Source organism: Salmo salar, chromosome 23 (genome assembly GCF_965601325.2).
Source record: "Salmo salar chromosome 23, fSalSal1, whole genome shotgun sequence".
NCBI lineage: Eukaryota > Metazoa > Chordata > Actinopteri > Salmoniformes > Salmonidae > Salmo > Salmo salar.
In genome coordinates, this window is record NC_138313.1 from 8,847,573 (window position 1) to 8,869,786 (window position 22,214).

Here is a 22,214-nt window from a genome sequence, read left to right on the forward strand (position 1 = left end):
TTTTATGAACTGACTTTTTGGAAAGGTGGCATTCTGTGACGGTGCCATGTTGAAAATCACTGAGCTCTTCAGTAAGCCATTCATTGTATGGCTGTGTTCTTCTATTTATTTTAAATGTAAAAACTTTTAGGGGGTAGATCAGCTTTAATATTGTAGATAGATTGTAGCTTCCGTCGATGTAATTGTCTGCATTATTTCCAATGCCCCATTATTTATATATATATATATTATTTTTTTTTGTAAATATATATACACTGCTCAAAAAAATAAAGGGAACACTTAAACAACACAATGTAATTCCAAGTCAATCACACTTCTGTGAAATCAAACTGTCCACTTAGTAAGCAACACTGATTGACAATAAATTTCACATGCTGTTGTGCAAATGGAATAGACAACAGGTGGAAATTATAGGCAATTAGCAAGACACCCCCAATAAAGGAGTGCTTCTGCAGGTGGAGACCACAGACCACTTCTCAGTTCCTATGCTTCCTGGCTGATGTTTTGGTCACTTTTGAATGCTGGCGGTGCTTTCACTCTAGTGGTAGCATGAGACGGAGTCTACAACCCACACAAGTGGCTCAGGTAGTGCAGCTCATCCAGGATGGCACATCAATGCGAGCTGTGGCAAGAAGGTTTACTGTGTCTGTCAGCGTAGTGTCCAGAGCATGGAGGCGCTACCAGGAGACAGGCCAGTACATCAGGAGACGTGGAGGAGGCTGTAGGAGGGCAACAACCCAGCAGCAGGACCGCTACCTCCGCCTTTGTGCAAGGAGGAGCAGGAGGAGCACTGCCAGAGCCCTGCAAAATGACCTCCAGCAGGCCACAAATGTGCATGTGTCTGCTCAAACGGTCAGAAACAGACTCCATGAGGGTGGTATGAGGGCCCGACGTCCACAGGTGGGGGTTGTGCTTACAGCCCAACACCGTGCAGGACGTTTGGCATTTGCCAAAGAACACCAAGATTGGCAAATTCACCACTGGCGCCCTGTGCTCTTCACGGATGAAAGCAGGTTCACACTGAGCACATGATCTCTTTGGGGGGCCGCACAGCCCTCCATGTGCTCGCCAGAGGTAGCCTGACTGCCATTAGGTACCGAGATGAGATCCTCAGACCCCTTGTGAGACCATATGCTGGTGCGGTTGTCCCTGGGTTCCTCCTAATGCAAGACAATGCTAGACCTCATGTGGCTGGAGTGTGTCAGCAGTTCCTGCAAGAGGAAGGCATTGATGCTATGGACTGGCCCGCCCGTTCCCCAGACCTGAATCCAATTGAGCACATCTGGGACATCATGTCTCGCTCCATCCACCAACGCCACGTTGCACCACAGACTGTCAGGAGTTGGCGGATGCTTTAGTCCAGGTCTGGGAGGAGATCCCTCAGGAGACCATCCGCCACCTCATCAGGAGCATGCCCAGGCGTTGTAGGGAGGTCATACAGGCTCGTGGAGGCCACACACACTACTGAGCCTCATTTTGACTTGTTTTAAGGACATTAAATCAACGTTGGACCAGCCTGTAGTGTGGTTTTCCACTTTAATTTTGAGTGGGACTCCAAATCCAGACCTCCATGGGTTGATAAATTGGATTTCCATTGATTATTTTTGTGTGATTTTGTTGTCAGCACATTCAACTATGTAAAGAAAAAAGTATTTAATAAGATTATTTCATTCATTCAGATCTAGGATGTGTTATTTTAGTATTCCCTTTATTTTTTTGAGCAGTGTATATATATATATATATATATATATACAGTACCAGTCAAAAGTTTGGACACACCTACTCATTCAAGGGTTTTTCTTTAATTTTACTATTTTCTGCATTGTAGAATAATAGTGAAGACATCAAAACTATGAAATAACATATGGAATCATGTAGTAACCAAATATGTGTTAAACAAATCCAAATATATTTTATATTTGAGATTCTTCAAAGTAGCACCCCTTTGCCTTGATGACAGCTTTGCACACTCTTGGAATTCTCTCAACCAGCTTCATGAGGTAGTCACCTGGAATGCTTCTTAATGTGTTTGAGCCAGTCAGTTGTGTTGTGACAAGGTACACAAGATAGCCCTATTTGGTAAAAGACCAAGTCCATATTATGTCAAGAACAGCTCAAATAAGCAAAGAGAAATGACAGTCCATCATTTCTTCAAGACATGAAGGTCAGTCAATCTGGAAATTTTCAAGAACTTTGAAAGTTTCTTCAAGTGCAGTCGAAAAAACCATCAAGCGCTATGAGGAAACTGGCTCTTACGAGGACCGCCACAGGAAAGGAAGACCCAGAGTTACCTCTGCTGCAGAGGATAAGTTCATTGCAGTTACCAGCCTCAGAAATCAGCAATTGACTGCATCTCAGATTGTAGCCCAATTAAATGCTTCACTGAGTTCAAGTAACAGACACATCTCAACATCCACTGTTCGGAGGAGACTGCTTGAATCAGGCCTTCATGGTCGAATTGCTGTAAAGAAACCACTACTAAAGGACACCAATAAGAAGAAGAGACTTGCTTAGGCCAAGAAACATAAGCAATGTACATTAGATCGGTGGAAATCTGTCCTTTGGTCTGATGAGTCCAAATTTGAGATTTTTGGTTCCAACCTCCGTGTCCTTGTGAGACAACAGAATAGGTGAACGGATGATCTCTGCATGTGGGGTTCCCATCGTGAAGCATGGAGAAGGAGGTGTGAGAGTGCTTTGCTGGTGACACTGTCTGGGATTTTTATTGAATTCAAGGCACACTTAACCAGCATGGCTACCACAGCGTTTTGCAGCGATTAGCCATCCCATCTGGTTTGCGCTTAGTGGGACTATCAACAGGACAATGACCCAAAACACACCACCAGGCTATGTAAGGGCAATTTGACCAAGAAGGAGAGGGATGGTGCTGCATCAGATGACAGTCACCTGACCTCAACCCAATTTAAATGGTTTGGGTTGAGTTGGACCGCAGAGTGACTGAAAAGCAGCCAACAAGTGCTCAGCATATGTGGTACTGTTGGAAAAGCATTCCAGGTGACTACCTCATGAATGGTTGAGAGAAGTGTGCAAAGCTGTCATTTTTTAAAATTGTATTATTTAACCTTTATTTAACTAGACAAGTCAGTTAAGAACACATTTTTATTTACAATGACGGCCTACCGGGGAACAATGGGTTAATTGCCTTGTTTAGGGGCAGAACGACGGATTTTTACCTTGTCAGCTCAGGGATTCGATCCAGCAACCTGGCCCAATGCTCTAACCACTTGGCTACCTGCCACCTCTACTTTGAAGAATCTCAAATATAAAATATATTTTGATTTGTTTAACACATTTTTGATGACATGATTCCACATGTGATTCCACACATGATTCCATATGTGTTATTTCATAGTTTTAATGTCATCACTATTATTCTACAATGTAGAACGTTTTTTAAATACAGAAAAACCCTTGAATGAGTAGGTATGTCCAAACTTTTGACTGGTACTATATAGCTGAACTTAAAAAAAAAAATCAATATATATATTTATTATCTGCGGAGTTAGCTCCAGGTATATGTTGCAATTCTTCAGCCAATCCTGGACCTGTGACCAAAAACAAGCTACATATGGACAGTACCAAAACAAATGATCTAATGACTGAAAATTGCGGCTGAAATAGCTGAATCCACTAATGTCAATGGGTATCCAAATACTTTGGTGTATACATAGTGTATTTTGTATTAATACACTATCATCTTCTCTACTGCAGGTACAGAGTGCTAAGCTACCAAATTATCATTGTTACTTATTTTATAACACCACCCCCAGGCTAATAGCAGTGTCTGGAAAGCAGATTACTTATTTTATGCTATCTGGCCCGAGGAATCAGAGTAGAGATACGCATTGGGAATCAAACACTTGTAAGCTTTTGCAAGGTAATGATCCGTGTATTTTTCTACCCTCTCTCTTTCCCAGCCACTAAGTGTGATGGCCCCAGGAAGTTTATGTGCAAGAATGGAGAGTGTATCGACAGCAACAAGGTGTGTGATGCCATCAAAGACTGCAAGGACTGGTCAGACGAACCTATGAAAGAGTGCGGTAAGACACACACGAATGCATTAACGCACGTCGGCACACACCCAACCCACACACACACACACACACACACACCTGTTAGCATCCAGTTGACATGCAGATGGTCACTCTGGTAGTCATCGGAGCTTCATTTGATCGAGGGGGAATAAATCAGGATAATTCTCAGCTCGCTTGTTACCGTCAAATACCAACTCTTCCCTTGAGGTTGTCCACAGCAAGGAAACATGCTCAGACTACATTACCCATAAGGCACCATATGGATTAGCGCTCCACCATAGATAATACACATGCAATTTGTTTAGGCAATATTGCTGAGCAAAATTGCTGGCAACGGAGAGGGGTATGAGACACTGGAGCAATGATGTGCAATGAGCCACATGGACTTGAATAATAGATGACATATGAAGCATAGATCTTTAAAACAGAATTTCACCATTCATTTACTCATCTCCTATAACTAGTTTTTGCCAGTTGACTGCCACAGCTGTACTGAAATTCATCAGCTAACAATCTGTCCATCCACTCAAACTGCTGCCAGTCAAGTCGATGGCAATGCAGAAGTAAGGATAAGTAGATTTAGCAAACTTCATTATCATAAGCTAGAAAAATGTGAATGGCATTAAGCTAGCTAGCCAGCTAGTTAAACATACAAAAAATGAAATGTAAATGGCTAGCTAGCTAATTTAGCCAGTTTGTTCCATTGACTTTGCATGAGCTCCGGTTACCATGCTAACCGATTAGCATACGCCCCACCATCGATTTTTTGTTGTCAGTTAAACATTAACACAATGTAACGTATCTTGATCATATATTTTAGTGAGGAAACATTTGACACGTGAATGGACAACATTTCACTCCAAAACGGGGGTACATTTTTATGTAGAAGGACTGAGAAGCTCAGTTCTGGAGACTTTTAAAAAAGACATGCTACTACAAAATGTATGAAAATCAAATTTTTCAGACACCATCTACAATATAATTTACAGCTCAAGATATGAGCCCAGTGACATATTTGAAAATGATTTCTTAAAAAAAAATAGCTTACATCATGGGATTGTTAAATACTAATTTCTGATTGGCTTGAACGGCATTCTAGAGTGTGCATTATTTCCCTATAATGCACGGTATATTTGCACGGTAGAATTCATGGCTATAGTTAATTCTCACATGTTCAATGTTTGAGCTGCTTTTGAAACCAAAAGTCAAATTGAAAACAGTATTGGAATTGTTGAATTTGATTTTCATAATAGCAAACTAAGACTGATGGTTTGGTTAGCTAAAATAGCAAGTCTGTTTGTCTGGTTACCAAGGCAACAACTTCCTCTCCCAGTATCTGGTGTAAAGCAGACTGAAGCAGGTTTTCCTCTAGTATTTGGCCTGTGATTCACGCCATGCAGTTTTTTTTTTATCCTGAAAAAGTCTTTGCCGATGTCAAGCATATCCATAACACGATGCATGAAAATAGGGAGGCAGTTACTCAGTGACGTGTTGTGTTGGATTTGCCCCAAACATAAGGCTTTGCATTTAGGCCAAAAGTGTATTCCTTTCCCATGTTTTTTTTCCAGTATTACTTTAGTGCCTTGTTGCATACGGGATACGTGTTTTGGAATATTTTTATTCTGTCTATTTATATTCTTCTTTTCACCCTGTCATTTAGATAATTATTGTGGAGTCACGACAATGTTGTTGATCCATCCTCAGTTTTATACCATCACAGCCATTGAACTCCGTAGCTGTTTTAAAATCACCAATGGCCTCATGGTGACATCCCTGAGCAGTTACCTTCCTGTTCTGCAGCTCAGTTCAGAAGGACGACTGAATCTTTGATGTGTCTGGGTGGTTTAATACATTAGCGACAGCATAATTATTCACTTGACCATGCTTAAAGAGATATTAAATATCTGATGTGTTATTGTTACCCATCTACCAATCACTGCCCTTCTTTATGAGGCTTTCAAAAAGCTCCCTGGTCTTTGTAGTTTCATCTGTGCTTGAGATTCAACACTTGACCAAGGGACCTTACAGATGTTGCATGTATGGGGTACAGAGGAAGGGGTAGTCTTTAAAAAATACTTTCAACCCCTTTTATTTCACACAGTGAGTCCATGTAACTTATTATGTGATTTGTTAAGCCACATTTTACTCCTGAACTAATTCAGGCTTGCCTGAAAAAAGGGGTGAATATTTACAGATGTAGGATTTAAATTTGATCGCACTTTTGTTGCTGAGAATTTTATGCAAACTCAAGGTTTAGAAAGGCTTCTAACATTTTTAATTTCCACCTTAAAATGTGAGACTTGATTTGCCATAATAAAAATGTTGCAACCCCTTAAAAAAATGGCCCTTAATTACAGTGCATTTGGAAAGTATTCAGACCCCTTGACTTTTTCTTACGTTACAGCCTTATTCTAAGATGGATTAAATCGTTTTTTCCCCCCTCATCAATCTACACACAATACCCCATAATGACCAAGCAAAAGCTAGTTTTTAGACACTTTTGCAAATTTAGGAAGAATAAACAACTGAAATATCACATGTACATACGTAATAAGACCCTTTACTCAGTACTTTGTTGAAGCACCTTTGGCAGCGATTACCGCCTTGAGTCTTCTTGGGTATGACGCTACAAGCTTGGCACACCTGTATTTGGGGAGTTTCTCCAATTCTTCTCTGCAGATCCTCTCAAGCTCTGTCAACTTGGATGGGGAGTATTGCTGCACAGCTATTTTTAAGTCTTTCCAGAGATGTTCGATCGGGTTCAAGTCCGGGCTCTGGCTGGGCTGCTTTAGGACATTCAGAGACTTGTCACGAAGCCACTCCTGTTGGAAGGTGAACCTGAAGTCCTGAATACTCTGGAGCAGGTTTTCATCAAAGATCTCTCTGTACTTTGCTCCGTTCATTTTGCCTCGATGCTGACTTGTTTCCCAGTCCCTGCTGCTGAAAAACATGATGATGCTGCCACCACCAGCATGATGCTGCCATGTCCTCCAGACATGACGCTTGGCATTCAGGCCAAAGACTTCAATCTTGGTTTCATCAGACCAGAGCATCTTATTTCTCATGGTCTGACAGTATTTAGGTGAATTGTGGCAAACTCCAAGCAGGCTGTCATGTGCCTTTTACTGTGGAGTGGCTTCTATCTGGCCACTACCATAAAGGCCTGATTGCTGGAGTGCTGCAGAGATAATTGTCCTTATGGAAGGTACTCCCATCTCCACAGAGGAACTCTAGAGCTTTGTCAGAGTGACCATGGGTTCTTGGTCACCTCCCTGACCAAGGCCCTTCTCCCCCGATTGCTTAGTTTGGCCGGGCGGCCAGCTCTAGGAAGAGTCTTGGTGGTTACAAACTTCTTCCATTTAAGAATGATGGAGGCCACTGTGTTCTTGGGGACCTTCAATGCTGCAAAAATGTTTTGGTACCCTTCCCCAGATCTGTGCCTCGACACAATCCTGTCTCTGAGCTCTACGGGCAAGTTGTAGAAACATCTCAAGGATGATCAATGGAAACAGGATGCACCTGAGCTCAATTTCGAGTCTCATAGCAAAGGGTCTGAATACTTATGTAAATAAGGTATTTCTGTTTTTTATGCAAAAAACTCTATAAACCGGAGTTTCACTTTTTGGAAAAAGTCAAGGGGTCTGAATACTTTCTGAAGGCACTGTATAATCCTCATAATAATTCACATTTCCTGTTGCTGCAGGATTATTCTTCTGCTGTAGCAAACTGGCTCAAATTAAGATCCTACATCTATATGCAACATCTATATTATAGTTCTTAAATTTGTATTAAATAATACAATTAAGATCCTACATCTGTATGCAACAACTATACTGACTAAAAATATAAACATTCAACAATTTCAACATGCAACAATTCATATAAGGAAATCAGTTCATTTAAATAAATAAATTAAGCCCTAATATATGGATTTCACATCTGGGCAGGGATGCAGCCATGGGTTGCCCAGGGAGGGCATAGGCCCACCCAAAGGGGAGCCAGGCCCAGCCAATCAGAATGAGTTTTTCCCCACAAAAGGGCTTTATTACAGACAGAAATACTCCTCGGCACCCACCCCCCTCCCCTCAGACGATTCCGCAGGTGAAGAAACCGGATGTGGAGGTCCTGGGCTGCCGTGGTTACACGTGGTCTGCGGTTGTGAGCCCGGTCGGACGTTCTGCTAAATTCTCTAAAACAACGTTATTATGGTAGAGAAGTGTACAACAGCTCTGGTGGACATTCCTGCAGTCATCATACAATTGCACTCTCCCTCAAAACTTGAGACACCTGTGGCATTGTTGTGTGGCCCTTTATTGTTCCCAGCACAAGATGCACCTGTGTATTGATCATGCTGTTTAATCGGCTTCTTGATATGCCACACCAGTCAGGTGGATAGATTATCTTGATAAAGGCTCAAATACTCACTAACAGGGATGTAAACAAATTTGTGCACCACATTTTTGAGAAATAAGCTTTTTGCGTGTATGGAACATTTCTGGGATCTTTTATTTCAACTCATGAAACATGGGACCAACACTTTCTTTAGATGTTGCGTTTATATTTTTGTTCAGTGTATATTATAGTTTTTACATTTTTATTAATTTGTAAAAATGTGTCGAATTTTCTTTTCATTTTGACATTCCGGAGTATTTTTTTCCAGATCAATGACAAAAACATCACTATTAAATGCAACAAAATGTGACAAAATCCAAGGGGGGGGTGAATATTTATGGTACCCATTGTACATAGCTCTGTGACATTAGATCTCTTTACTTTGCCGTACATATTTATGTTCTGTTGGAATTGTATTACGTTACGTTGACTTGTGTATTACTGAAGCTGTACATTTGCCGGTCTTGTTTTATCTTAATGTCATATTCTCTAGCTATAATATAAATGGACATGTACTGTTTGTTATTCATTAACATGGAAGTTAAGATATTCATAAATGACCAGCTTGTGTTTGTACAACATCCTCCAGCCTCCCCTGACTTCCTCTCACGCATGACTGTACCAATAATGAAGTGTCAGCTCTCAACCCCACTCTACCCGCTAGGCTTATCAGGGCTCTACGCGGAAATGTTTTACAAGGAGCACAAATAGAAATGTAGGAGCACACAAAGAAATGCAGGAGCACAATGGAAAATATTTGAGATATTAAAGCGGTAATCTGCAGTTCCCTAGGGGCATGGTGCTGCCAAATAAAAATTCTACAAATCGTAGCACTGTAAAGCCCTGCTTATGGGAGGGAAGGTGACGGGGAGACAGGAAAAGAGAGAGATAAAGTGATATAAGGAATGATGGAGAGAGAAAGAGGGGGGTAAGGGAGGGTGGATACTGAAAGGGGAACAGAATGAAAGTGAGGGAAGGTAAGGGAGAGGGATGGATAGAGGGATGGATAGAGCTGCCTGTATAAAGGAGACGAGGGGCAGACCGAAGGATAAGGAGGAGGAATGGATAAAGGGATTGGCGGAGGAATGGATAGAGGGATAGAAGGAGGGATGATAGAAGAAGGTAAGGAGTAGGGATGGATAAAGGGATAGGAGGAGGGATGGATAGAGTAAGGTAAGGAGGAGGGATGGATAGAGGGATAGGAGGAAGAGTAGGCGGGATAGATGGAGGGATGGATGGATAAGGGGAGGAGGAGCAGGAATGGATGGAGGGATAAGGGGAGGAAACCTGCTCCCCAAAGGAAATCAGATTAGCGAGGGGCACCTGGTGCGAAGCCACCCCCTTCTGAGCCCCAGTGCATTCTGGAATGGTTCTAGGTGTCTGATAGCAGCACATTCCCCTAGAGGCCACCTCAGACAGACACACACACATACACACACAAATAGACCAATATCTTGGTTGTTTTATTTATGTTTGACTCCCCTTCCTCTATTTCTCCCTTCATCCCTCTCTTTCTAGGTATGAATGAGTGCGCAGACAACAATGGAGGCTGCTCTCACATCTGCAGAGACCGAAGGATCGGCTATGAGTGTGACTGTCCCGCTGGATACAAACTAATGGACAAGAAGACCTGTGGAGGTAGAGTCCCGTACAATATGTCCCTCTCAGCCAAGCCTTACCAATGATTGCACTCTCTGAAAATTGCTCTCTCAATCTCCCTCACATTTCCTTCTCTTCTCGTACTCTCTCTTTCCAGACGGTAGCTAGTAAATGTCCCAGATATCTCTCTATCTTGCAGTCCATCCTGTCTTAGTAGAGACAGTGTGTGTCCAGTGTAATTGATGTGCTTCTAATATCCCTCCTCAGACATAGACGAGTGTGAGAACCCAGACGCCTGCGGCCAGATCTGCATCAACTACAAAGGAGACTACAAGTGTGAATGTTACGAGGGCTATGAGATGGACCCCAGCACCAAAACCTGCAAGGCCGTGGGTGAGTGAGACAGCCCATAATGTCCCCGGCAACCACAGAAGAGACATGGATGCGCACAAGCATGCATACGCACACGCACACGCACGCACACACACACACACACACACACACACACACACACACACACACACACACACACACACACACACACACACACAACCCAGCAACATCACCGTCTGTTCTCAGCCCGTCCAATATGAAAGGACTTTCTTTGTATACAGGGCGGTCGGAAAAGGCAAATATTTGCCTTTGCTTCTCTGGGCGGTAATTAAAAGAGGACCATTCCCTCCGTGTCTCTCCCTTGCTAGGGGGGCCTGTCAGGGCACTGTAGGACACAGCCAGGTATTGTCCCTCACCGTGCCCCACGGTCAACACGGTAGCCTGGTTATGAATAGAAATCAATGCCCTGGTCTTAACTTTGGGCCCTCTCTCAGACTCAGACTGTAGAGAAATACATGGTTTGTGATTAGCATCATCATTCTTAGGTTGGATCATTACATGGTAATGAGGGGCTTAAGCGGGAATTGGCTCGGCTTTGCTCTAAGTGGCGTGGAAAATGCCATTGATTACCTTCCATCCGAGAACGCACGTCTTTATTACTGTTAGAGTGAGCATATACAAGCTCTCAGAAAGCTCCGGCCGTTTATTATTAGAGCGGAATGGAGGGGGACACTGTGTCTGTGTGTGTGTCTGTATGTATGTGTGTATTATTAAAGCAGTTCCTTGTAGGGCTGTGACGGTAATTGAATAACCGTGTAACTGACGGTTATGGATGAAGGCCGTCATGAAAATGAACCAACCGTCAAAACCGTTGAAATAGGCACACATTCATTTTGGGAGAAACACTTTTGGGATTAATGTTATTAACGTAGATCAACTTGATCTAATAGCACGAGTGTTTACTAATGATCATAAGCGATTGTTTCGTTAACTTTAGTCTGTCTATTGAACGTTCTACATATCCTCTTTCCAACTCTCGTTTGATACTCCAGCTGCTAAACCGTCTGATGTGCAGGGTGGTAGAAGCGCTAGCCTATAGGCTATGGCACTTCAGGGGGGAAAAAATTGGTTTGATTTGTGGACTTTCTTGTATACCATGCTCGTTTTCATTGCTTGCTAGTAGATAAATAAATTGGGATTCTTTTGAAGAAAAGGTTGGAGGCTGACTATTCATTCATTATTCAAAATAGTTTCTTCTGGCTCTGAGGCCTATAACGAGCTAATGTTGTCTCCAACCAGGCATGGTATAATTTGATAGAGAATCTTTTTTTTATTTATAGACGAATCAACAGTGGGGAAAAAAGGCTATGGACATGTGGCGTGTATTTGTTTCTATTTTAGCGATTGTCAATTTCATTATCAAATCGAATCAAATTGATTTATATAGCCCTTCGTACATCAGATGATATCTCAAAGTGCTGTACAGAAACCCAGCCTAAAACCCCAAACAGCAAGCAATGCATGTGAAAGAAGCACGGTGGCTAGGAAAAACTCCCTAGGAAAAACTCCCTAGAAAGGCCAAAAACCTAGGAAGAAACCTAGAGAGGAACCAGGCTATGAGGGGTGGCCAGTCCTCTTCTGGCTGTGCCGGGTGGATATTATAACAGAACATGGTCAAGATGTTAAAATGTTCATAAATGACCAGCATGGTCTAATAATAATAATCATAGTAGTTGTCGAGGGTGCAACAAGCACGTCCGGTGAACAGGTCAGGGTTCCATAGCCGCAGGCAGAACAGTTGAAACTGGAGCAGCAGCACGGCCAGGTGGACTGGGGACAGCAAGGAGTCATCATTCCAGGTAGTCCTGAGGCATGGTCCTAGGGCTCAGGTCCTCCGAGAGAAAGAAAGAAAGAGAGAAAGAGAGAATTAGAGAGAGCATATTTAAATTCACACAGGACACCGGATAAGACAAGAGAAATACTCCAGATGTAACAGACTGACCCTAGCCCCTTGACACATAAACTACTGCAGCATAAATACTGGAGGCTGAGACAGGAGGGATCAGGAGACACTGTGGCCCCATCCGATGAAACCCCCGGACAGGGCCAAACAGGCAGGATATAACCCCACCCACTTTGCCAAAGCACAGCCCCCACACCACACACCACTATTATGCCGCTATCGCATAGCTGTCTCACTCCTCTTCGTACTGTACTTTCCTTATCAATTCATCTAACCTACTTTCGGAAAGCCTAAGGTGGCCTAGGTTATTTTTTTGACGTTTTAAGGAAAATATCAATATTTGCTCTTGTCTCTGACATACTCTGGTGGCTTTGATTGACGGGTCATTTTACGGGGTTGTGAGTTCGCTGATTCTCTCTATAGGGCTATAGAGTAGGTCCATTCAGAAAGTTTCCTGAAGTAGCATGTCTGGACATCTCTTTAATACGAATCAAACGCTCCTGTCAAGATTTAATCTGATAAAAGGCCTATTTTCAGTAGTTTAGGCTACGTGATTTCTCTCATTACGGCGTCCTCTCGCCATTGAATGAATGCAGTAGCAGGGTTTGTGACGTTCCCCGTATTTCGGGGAAAAGTGGGAGAAAACCCATCGGACTTGTATGAATGGATTTTTGCGTCGAAATAGGATCTTTTCATATGTGGAAAAGGCAACAGACAAAGACATGGTAGGCATATACATTGTTAGATTTACATTTTAGTCATTTAGCAGATGCTCTTTTCCAGAGCGACTTCCAATTGGTGCACAATTAGGGTGTAGGGTTTTTCTGCAGAGCCTGAAGGTAGGGAGGGGAAGTTCCTCTTGCTGCTCCGTAGCCTAGTACCATGGTCTTGTAGTGGATGAGAGCTTCGACTGGAAGCCAGTGGAGTGAGCAGGGGAGCGGGGTGACATGGGAGAATTTGGGAAGGTTGAACACCAGGTGAGCTGCAAGTATCTTTATTTTGACTCAATGCGACAGATCCTCTCCATCCTGGCATTTCTTAATTTGTAGATTTAATATTTATAAGTGATAACAAAGTGTAAAGTGTAGGTAACAACATCTCCACCCCGCTGATACTCAACACTGGGTCCCCACAAGGGTGCGTTCTCAGCCCTCTCCTGTACTCCCTGTTCACCCACGACTGCGTGGCCATGCACGCCTCCAACTCAATCATCAAGTTTGCAGACGACACATCAGTGGTAGGCTTGATTACCAACAACGACGAGACGGCCTAAAGGGAGGAGGTGAGGGCCCTCGGAGTGTGGTGTCAGGAAAATAACCTCACACTCAATGTCAACAAAACAAAGGAGATGATCGTGGACTTCAGGAAACAGCAGAGGGAGCAGCCCCCTATCTACATTGACGGGACAGTAGTGGAGAGGGTGGAGAGTTTTAAGTTCCTCGGCGTACACATCACGGACAAACTGAAATGGTCCACCCACACAGACAGCGTGGAGAAGAAGGCACAGCAGCGCCTCTTCAACCTCAGGAGGCTGAAGAAATTCGGCTTGTCACCAAAAACACTCACAAACCTTTACAGATGCACAATCGAGCGCATCCTGTCGGGCTGTATCACCGCCGGGTACGGCAGCTGCTCCGCCCATAACCGGAAGGCTTTCCACAGGGTAGTGAGGTCTGCACAACGCATCACCGGGTGCAAACTACCTCCCCTCCAGGAAGGCCAAAAAGATCATCAAGGACAACAACCACCCGAGCCACTGCCTGTTCACCCCGCTATCATTCAGAAGGCGAGGTCAGTACAGGTGCATCAAAGCTGGGACCGAGAGACTGAAAAACAGCTTCTATCTCAAGACCATCAGACTGTTAAACAGCCATCACTAACATTGAGTGGCTGCTGCCAACAAACTGACTCAACAACAGCCACTTTAATAATGGAAATATTGATGTAATCAATTTATCACTAGCCACTTTATATATATATAATTTTTACTTACCCTACATTACTCATCTCATATGTATATACTGTACGCTATACCATCTACTGCATCTTGCCATCTTGATGTAATGTATCACTAGCCACTTTAAACAATGCCACTTCATATAATGTTCTCATACCCTACATTACTCTACATTACTCATCTCATATGTATATACTGTACTCTTTACCATCTACTGCATCTTGCCATCTTGATGTAATGTATCACTAGCCACTTTAAACAATGCCACTTCATATAATATTTTCATACCCTACATTACTCATCTCATATGTATATACTGTACTCTATACCATCTACTCCATCTTGCCTATGCCGTTCGGCCATCACTCATTTATATATTTGTATGTACATATTCGTATTCATTCCTTTACACTTGTGTGTATAAGGTAGTTGTTGTGAATTGTTAGGTATTATTACTTGTTAGATATTACTGCATGGTCGGAACTAGAAGCACAAGCATTTCGCTACACTTGCATTAACACCTGCTAACCATGTGTATGTGACAAATAAATTTGATTTCATGGCTTGTTTCAAATAGGTTTTATTAAGAAGCATATCCATGTAAACACGTGAACAAACAGAAACCCCTTTTAAGGGGGGACAACAGTAACATACATTTAAATAAAATGGGCACATCAAAAATGACATGAAACATAAATGAAAAAGAAGAGAAAAGGAAAAACAACAAAGTGGGATTCAATAGTGAAATTGCACATGTTTCTTTTGAGTCAATATGAAAATGTGACAATCCTCTCCAATCTGACATTTCTTCATTTGTATACTAGACTAATATTTAGAGGTAATAACTTTAAATAATAATAATGATACGCTACTGATAATAACAAAATGTAGTGGTAATAGTGAAGTTGCGGAGAAAAACATGCCTCCCACATACACTCGCACACACACACACACACATCAACAGACACACAACCTCGTACGTTCTCGACGATGCACACACTCACACCAATTTTACAGATAACACACGCTCACATTTCCACTGTGCTAGGTTTATTACATTTACAGGAGCTGACAGCTGAAGTGACGATGTCGTTAAGCACATCACGCTGAGCTGGAAACTTCAGGCTTTTTGTGTTCTGGCCTGAAGGCACAAAACCGTGTTCAGAGAACTCCATACCATTATTACCCTTCATCCAAACACTGATTCAAGGACATTGGCCCATTATTACAGTTTTTTATTCAAACACTTTGAACTTTTTAACTGCTCACTGGAAATGCCTGAATATTGTCTTAACTTAGAAGGCCCCTGGAGGCCGGATAGAGAAAGCATTATAAGAATACTTATTTGACTTACTTTCTGAAGTGTTTTGCTAGTTTTAATCGTAGCTACCACACATATTGATTTAGACAAAAGTATCCCATATGGCTCTTTAGTTGCTATGAACAGTGTGTTAGCTAATTAAAACTACGACTCCCAGGTTGGCGTCATGTTAGGTTCACATGTTTCGTTCATTGTTATGAGCTGAACAGCTCTCTCCAGTTCTCCTATAAGTACAGTTCGGCAAGTTGATTCCCACAAGTCATTTCACCTCAATAGTTTAATTGTATTGTTATTTTGTTTACCCCTGGGTGCAGTATCACTCACTAACAGTTAATGACTAACTGATTGGCTGTCACTGTTTCCTTTGTGCATTCGTGCATTTGTGTGTGCCTGTGTCGGCAATTGTACTGCAGCATTCTCTACATCACGAGCCGTCTGTTTTACAGCCCAATCCACATCATGCAAGCAGTTAAATCTATATTTACTCTATTTTCATAAACACTGAGGTGTGCCGTTTTTCCCTTCATATTCAGACGATCGCTCCTGGAGAGGGAGAAGGGAGAGAGGGAAAGAAAGAAATACTTTTGGAAATAAACTCTTCGTGTATAATCCATTAGATCCATGTCAGACTAGCGCTTTAGAGAGCACTGTTTGTGATTGAGCCCATCCAGTCCTGGTGTCTGCGTCTGCTCTATAGCCTCTGTTCTAGTCTCGTTATGACAGACTGGGGGCTGAGCTGAGCAGAGGAACGGCCATACGAGACAGAGCTGGATGACATTGCTGCTTGTCTTAGCAGCTGCTCGGAAGGACACCGCACTGTTATATATTTAAATGGAGGGAGGGAGGGATAGCCTAAAGGGAGCGTAGTGAGAGAGAGGAAAGAGACGAAAAGCAAGGGAGAGACAGTAAGAAGAAGGACGGGAGGACAATACAGAGACGCAGAGAGATAGGCAAGGCCGAGGGAAAGAGTTGGATCAGAGAGAAGAGGACAAAAAGAGAGATATAGAAGAGGAAGAGAGGGAACACGAGAAACAGGAAAGCTACAGCCATATGGACAGGTCAGAGGGAGAAGATCCAATGCCTGGATGACTCCCTACTGTTTAACCAGCCGTTCCTCTCTCTCTCTCTCTCTCTCTCTCTCTCTCTCTCTCTCTCTCTCTCTCTCTCTCTCTCAATTCAATGGGCTTTATTGGCATTGGAAAAATACGTTTACATTGCCAAAGCAAGTGAAATAGATAATAAACAAAAGTGAAATAAACAATAAAAAATAAACAGTAAACATTACACTCACAAAAGTTCCAACGGAATAGAGACATTTAAAATGTCATATTATGGCTATGTACAGTGGTGTAACGATGTGCAAAATAGTTAAAGTACACAAGGGAAAAATTCTCTCTCTCTCCTCTCGTTAGCTAATGTTACGTTTTCTGGCTAGCCAGTTCAAATAATGTCAGATTGTCCGTTCTTAAATTCAGAGCATTTCGCTCTCGGAGCGTTCATAGCGCACACTGCCACTGGCTGAGGAGAACTGTTGATCCGAGCGTTCAACAGCACCCAAGCTAACTGGCTAACGTTGTCTAGCTTGCTAGCTACTTCCAGACACAAATGAGAGAACACCTCACTCTGACCATTTTACTTGCCCTAGCAGAGCTGATTAGGCTGTTTTCATGTTATCCAGAGCATTGGTGACTGTAACTGTGCAGATGGAAACAATTAAATACATTAAAAAAATTGCCGACATCGGCCATAGTCAACGGGTGCTGAGCATTCGTAAATCAGTTATTCTGCGTCAGAGTGCTCTGAAATCGGAGTAGATAGCCAGAATTAACAATGTCCATTGAAACGCACAACGACTATACCACTTAGCTAAGAATGATGTGAATAATCAAGTCAATAAAATTTGGGTAGTTAGTTAGATAGTGGATAGTTAATATACTGCCTGGCAAGTTCGATGTATTAGTAGCCAACTAACGTTATGTAACTAGCTAACATACCTGTGCATACTGCTGTAATGCTATGCGGTTCGTAAGGATAGCGTAGCATAACAAATTGTCAGCCAACATAACGTGTAATATAACTTATTTGAAAAGTCGTTACTTTATTACATTGCTCAACATTTTCTTCACATTTGTCACAAGCGTCGTTGGAGGGGGACCAAAACGCAGCGGGTAAAGTGCTCATCTTCTTATTTTATTAAAGAAAACACTTAATCAAAATAAACAAACGACAAAAACAGTCCAGTAAGGTGCACAGGCTATACTAGAAACAACCACCCACAAACACAAGTGAAAACAAACCCAACTAAATATGGCCTCCAATTAGAGAGAACAACAACCAGCTGCCTCTAATTGGAGGTCATTGCCAAAACTCACATAACAATAGAAAAGCTAGATTAAACTAGAAATAGAAAACTAGAACCTAAACCCACAATACCCAAACACACAAAACAAACACCCCCCTGCCACGCCCTGACCAACCTTAATGACAAATAACCCCTTTTACTGGTCAGGACGTGATAACACTTGTCATAATTTGTTGCACATATCTTTATTTTGACTCAATGCGACAGATCCTTTCCAACCTGGCATTTCTTAATTTGTAGATTTAATATATATAAGTGATAACCTGAATAAGAATAATGAAATGCCATGATAATAACAAAGTGTAATGGCTTGTTTCAAATAGGTTTTATTAAGAAGCATATCCATGTAAACAAGTGAACAAACAGAAACCCCTTTTCACGTTGGGCCTTATAGGCCTAAGACAACAGTAACATACATTTAAATAAAATGGACACATCAAAAATGATATGAAACATAAAAGAAAGGGAAAAAGTGGGATTCAATAGTGAAATTGCACATGTTTCTTTTGAGTCAATACGAAAATGTGACAATCCTCTCCAATCTGACATTTCTTAATTTGTATACTAGACTAATATTTAGAGGTAGTAACTTTGAATAATAATAATGAAATGCTACTGATAATAACAAATTGTAGTGGTAATAGTGACGTTGCGGAGAAAAACCTGCCGCCCACATACACTCGCACACACACACACATCAACAGACACACAATCTCATACGTTCTCAACGATGTATATTAGACTGAAAATCTGAAAATGTTGTGAAGTCACGCCCATTTTCTGAAGAATTGCATTATGGGCCCTAAAAGCACAGAAATAGTGTCCATGTATACTTTGTATTTTGGCAAATTTAGAGCGACAGCCGTACAATGACCAATAAGCATACTCTATACTCAATTCACGTCACAAATAGTACGGTTAGTGCGGTTAGTATGAGTATTGGAACACAGCTCATATCATATAGCTGACAACGCCTTAACTTTACCTAATTTGTATTCATTATTACAGGAAAATAAACTCAGAACAAGATCATTATTTACAAGTTAATGGTGAGGTAATTACAGAAAATAACTTATGGTTGTGAGTGTGACGAAATAAAAGCAGGGCATTCTACCAGAGAATTTTAAAACTTGGACACTGTCTCGTTGGCCTAACGTTATATCCTAATTTGACTTTGGTGCAGGTCATGTTGTTCTTCACATTGCCGTCTCTGGTAAACACACACTATGTCTAATAATATCGAAGTGTATTTGTCACATGCACAGGATACAGAAGGTGTAAACGGTACAGTGAAATGGTTGCTTGCACAGTGGAGTCTTTTGTATAGACATGTAGCTAGCTAGCTAAACAATGAACCATAATTACCCTGCATGAATCTACAGGTAGCTAAAGCTAACCCACTTGCTAGGGTCAATGTTAGCTAGCTAACATTAGGCTATAACTAGCAATGCAAATGTATCTGAGATACGAATAATATTACTACACAGATCATACACTTAACATTAGCTAGCGAGCCAGCCAGCCAGCTAACGTTAGCTAGCTAGCTAACAGTACGCTTTAACTTGCATTGAAAATGACTGTCTGACAAAATTAGAAACGTATATTTTCTGAAAATGTATCTAGGTAGACTCTTACCCATATACATGGAGGAACACTTCTCCCTCTCTGTCACGGATTCCATGGTTTCCCTTAGTTTGAAGATGTAATCCGGAGACAGGTATTTTATACAACAGCCTTCTGTGTTTTCTTTTCGGCTCCCTCCGCATTTGCAATCAAACACCTGAATTTCCTTAGCTATCATACTCTTCTTCCACTTGGCATTCCACTAATTTCAAAACTCGGTTCTCCAGAAAGTGGAGCGCCTTAGCAACACTTTTGCAGTTCTTCGTAATATCTTTCAAAAAATCTGCTTTAGAAAGGATTATCTACACAAATTAAGCAGCTCAAGATGGCGTTGGAGAGGATGGCTCCTAACCAACTGTGCTATTTTGTTTTAGTTTTTTGTTGTTGTTTGTAACTTATTTTTTAACTTATTTTGTACATAATGTTGCTGCTACCGTCTCTTATGACCAAAAATTACTTCTGGACATCAGAACAGTGATTACTCACCACGAACTGGAACTCCCACTGCCATCCATTCTATTGGCCAACGTGCACTCATTGGAAAATAAAACTGATGACCTACGATCAAGATTATCCTACCAACGGGACATTAAAAACTGTAATATCTTGTGTTTCACCGAGTTGTGGCTGAATGACGACACAGATAATATAGAGTTGGCGGGATTTTCCATGCACCGAGAAGCTACGTCTGGTAAGATGAGGGGTGGGTGTGTGTCTATTTGTCAATAACAACTAGTGTGCAATGTCTAATATTAACGAAGTCTTGAGGTATTGCTCACCTGAGGTATTGCTCGTACCTTATGATAAGCTGTAGACCACACTATCTACCACGAGAGTTCTCATCTATATTATTCGTAGCTGTCTATTTACCACCACAGACCGATGCTGGCACTAAGACCGCACTCAACCAACTCTATAAGGCCATAAGCAAACAAGAAAATGCTCATCCAGAAGCGGCGATCCTAGTGGCCGGGGACTTTAATGCAGGCAAACTTAAATCCGTTTGACCAACTTTCTACCATCATGTCACTTGTGCAACCAGCAGAAAAAAAAACTCTAGACCACCTTTACTCCACACACAGAGATACATACAAAGCTCTCCCCCCCCCTCCATTTTGGAAATCTGACGATAATTCTATCCTCCTGATTCCTGCTTACAAGCAAAAACTAAAGCAGGGAGTAACAGTGGCTCGCTCAATACGGAAGTGATCAGATGACGCGGATGCTACTATACAGGACTGTTTTGCTACCACAGACTGATAAGTTCCGGGATTCATCCAATGGCATTGAAGAGTATACCACCTCAGTCATCGGCTTCATCAATAAGTGCATTGACGACGTCGTCCCCACAGTGACCGTACGTTCATATCCCAACCAGAAGCCATGGATTACAGGCAACTTCCACATCGAGCTAAAGACTAGAAATGCCGCTTTCAAGGAGCGGGCCACTAATCCGGACGCTTATAAGAAATCCCTCTATGCCCTCAGATGAACCATCAAACAAGCAAAGCGTCGATACAGGATTAAGATTGAATCCTACTACACCAGCTCTGACGCTCGCCGGATGTGGCAGGGCTTGAAAACTATTACTAACAACAAAGGGAAACCCAGACGCGAGCTGCCCAGTGACACTAGCCTACCAGACGATCTAAATGCCTTTAATGCTCGTTTCGAGGCAAGCAACACTAAATCATGCACGAGAGCAGCACTGACATTTTTAACCTCTCCCTGACCGAGTCTGTAATACCTATATGTTTCAAGCAGACCACCATAGTCCCTGTGCTTAGGAACACAAAGGCAACCTGCCTAAATGACCTCAGACCCGTAGCACTCACGTCTGTAGCCATGAAGTGCTTTGAAAGGCTGGTCATGGCTCACATCAACAGCATCCTCCCGGATACCCTAGACCCACTCCAATTCGCATACCGCCCCAACAGATCCACAGATGACGCAATCTCAATCGCACTCCACACTGCCCTTTACCACCTGGACAAAAGGAACACCTACAGTATATCACAAAAGTGAGTACACCCCTCACATTTTTGTAAATATTTGAGTATATCTTTTCATGTGACAACACTGAAGAAATGACACTTTGCTACAATGTAAAGTAGTGAGTGTACAGCTTGTATAACAGTGTCAATTTGCTGTCCCCTCAAAATAACTCAACACACAGCCATTAATGTCTAAACCGCTGGCAACAAAAGTGAGTACACCCCTAAGTGAAAATATACAAATTGGGCCCAATTAGCCATTTTCCCTCCCCTGTCACGGTCGTCGTAATGGATGGACCAAGGCGCAGCGGGTATGTGAATGCTCATTTTTATTAAACACGAAACAAAACAAGAAAACGATGAACGGACGACAAACAGTCTTGTAGGCTCACACAGCAATACAAAGACCAATCTCCCACAATCCCCAAAACAAACAAACTCCTAATTATAGGACCTTCAATCAACGTCAACGATAACCAGCGGCCTCCAATTGAAGGCCCCAATCCCAAATACTAAACATAGAAATAAACACCCTAGAAACAGACATAGAACTGTACAACATAGAACTAAACCAAAAACCCCGGAAACATAAATAAAACGCCCCTCTACATAAAC

At 42.1% G+C, this 22,214-nt stretch overlaps 1 protein-coding gene across 2 annotated transcripts in view; it reads left to right on the forward strand.

The window, feature by feature from the left end:
* The window catches only part of LOC106584023 (low-density lipoprotein receptor-related protein 8), a 271,370-nt gene that overhangs the window by 198,886 nt on the left and 50,270 nt on the right, over nt 1-22,214 (forward strand). For both annotated transcript variants that reach the window (XM_014168792.3, XM_014168793.3), the window contains exons 7-9: nt 3,939-4,061; nt 9,966-10,085; nt 10,314-10,439. In XM_014168792.3, coding sequence (XP_014024267.1) covers nt 3,939-4,061; nt 9,966-10,085; nt 10,314-10,439 — 369 coding nt within the window. The remainder of the gene's footprint in view (nt 1-3,938; nt 4,062-9,965; nt 10,086-10,313; nt 10,440-22,214) is intronic.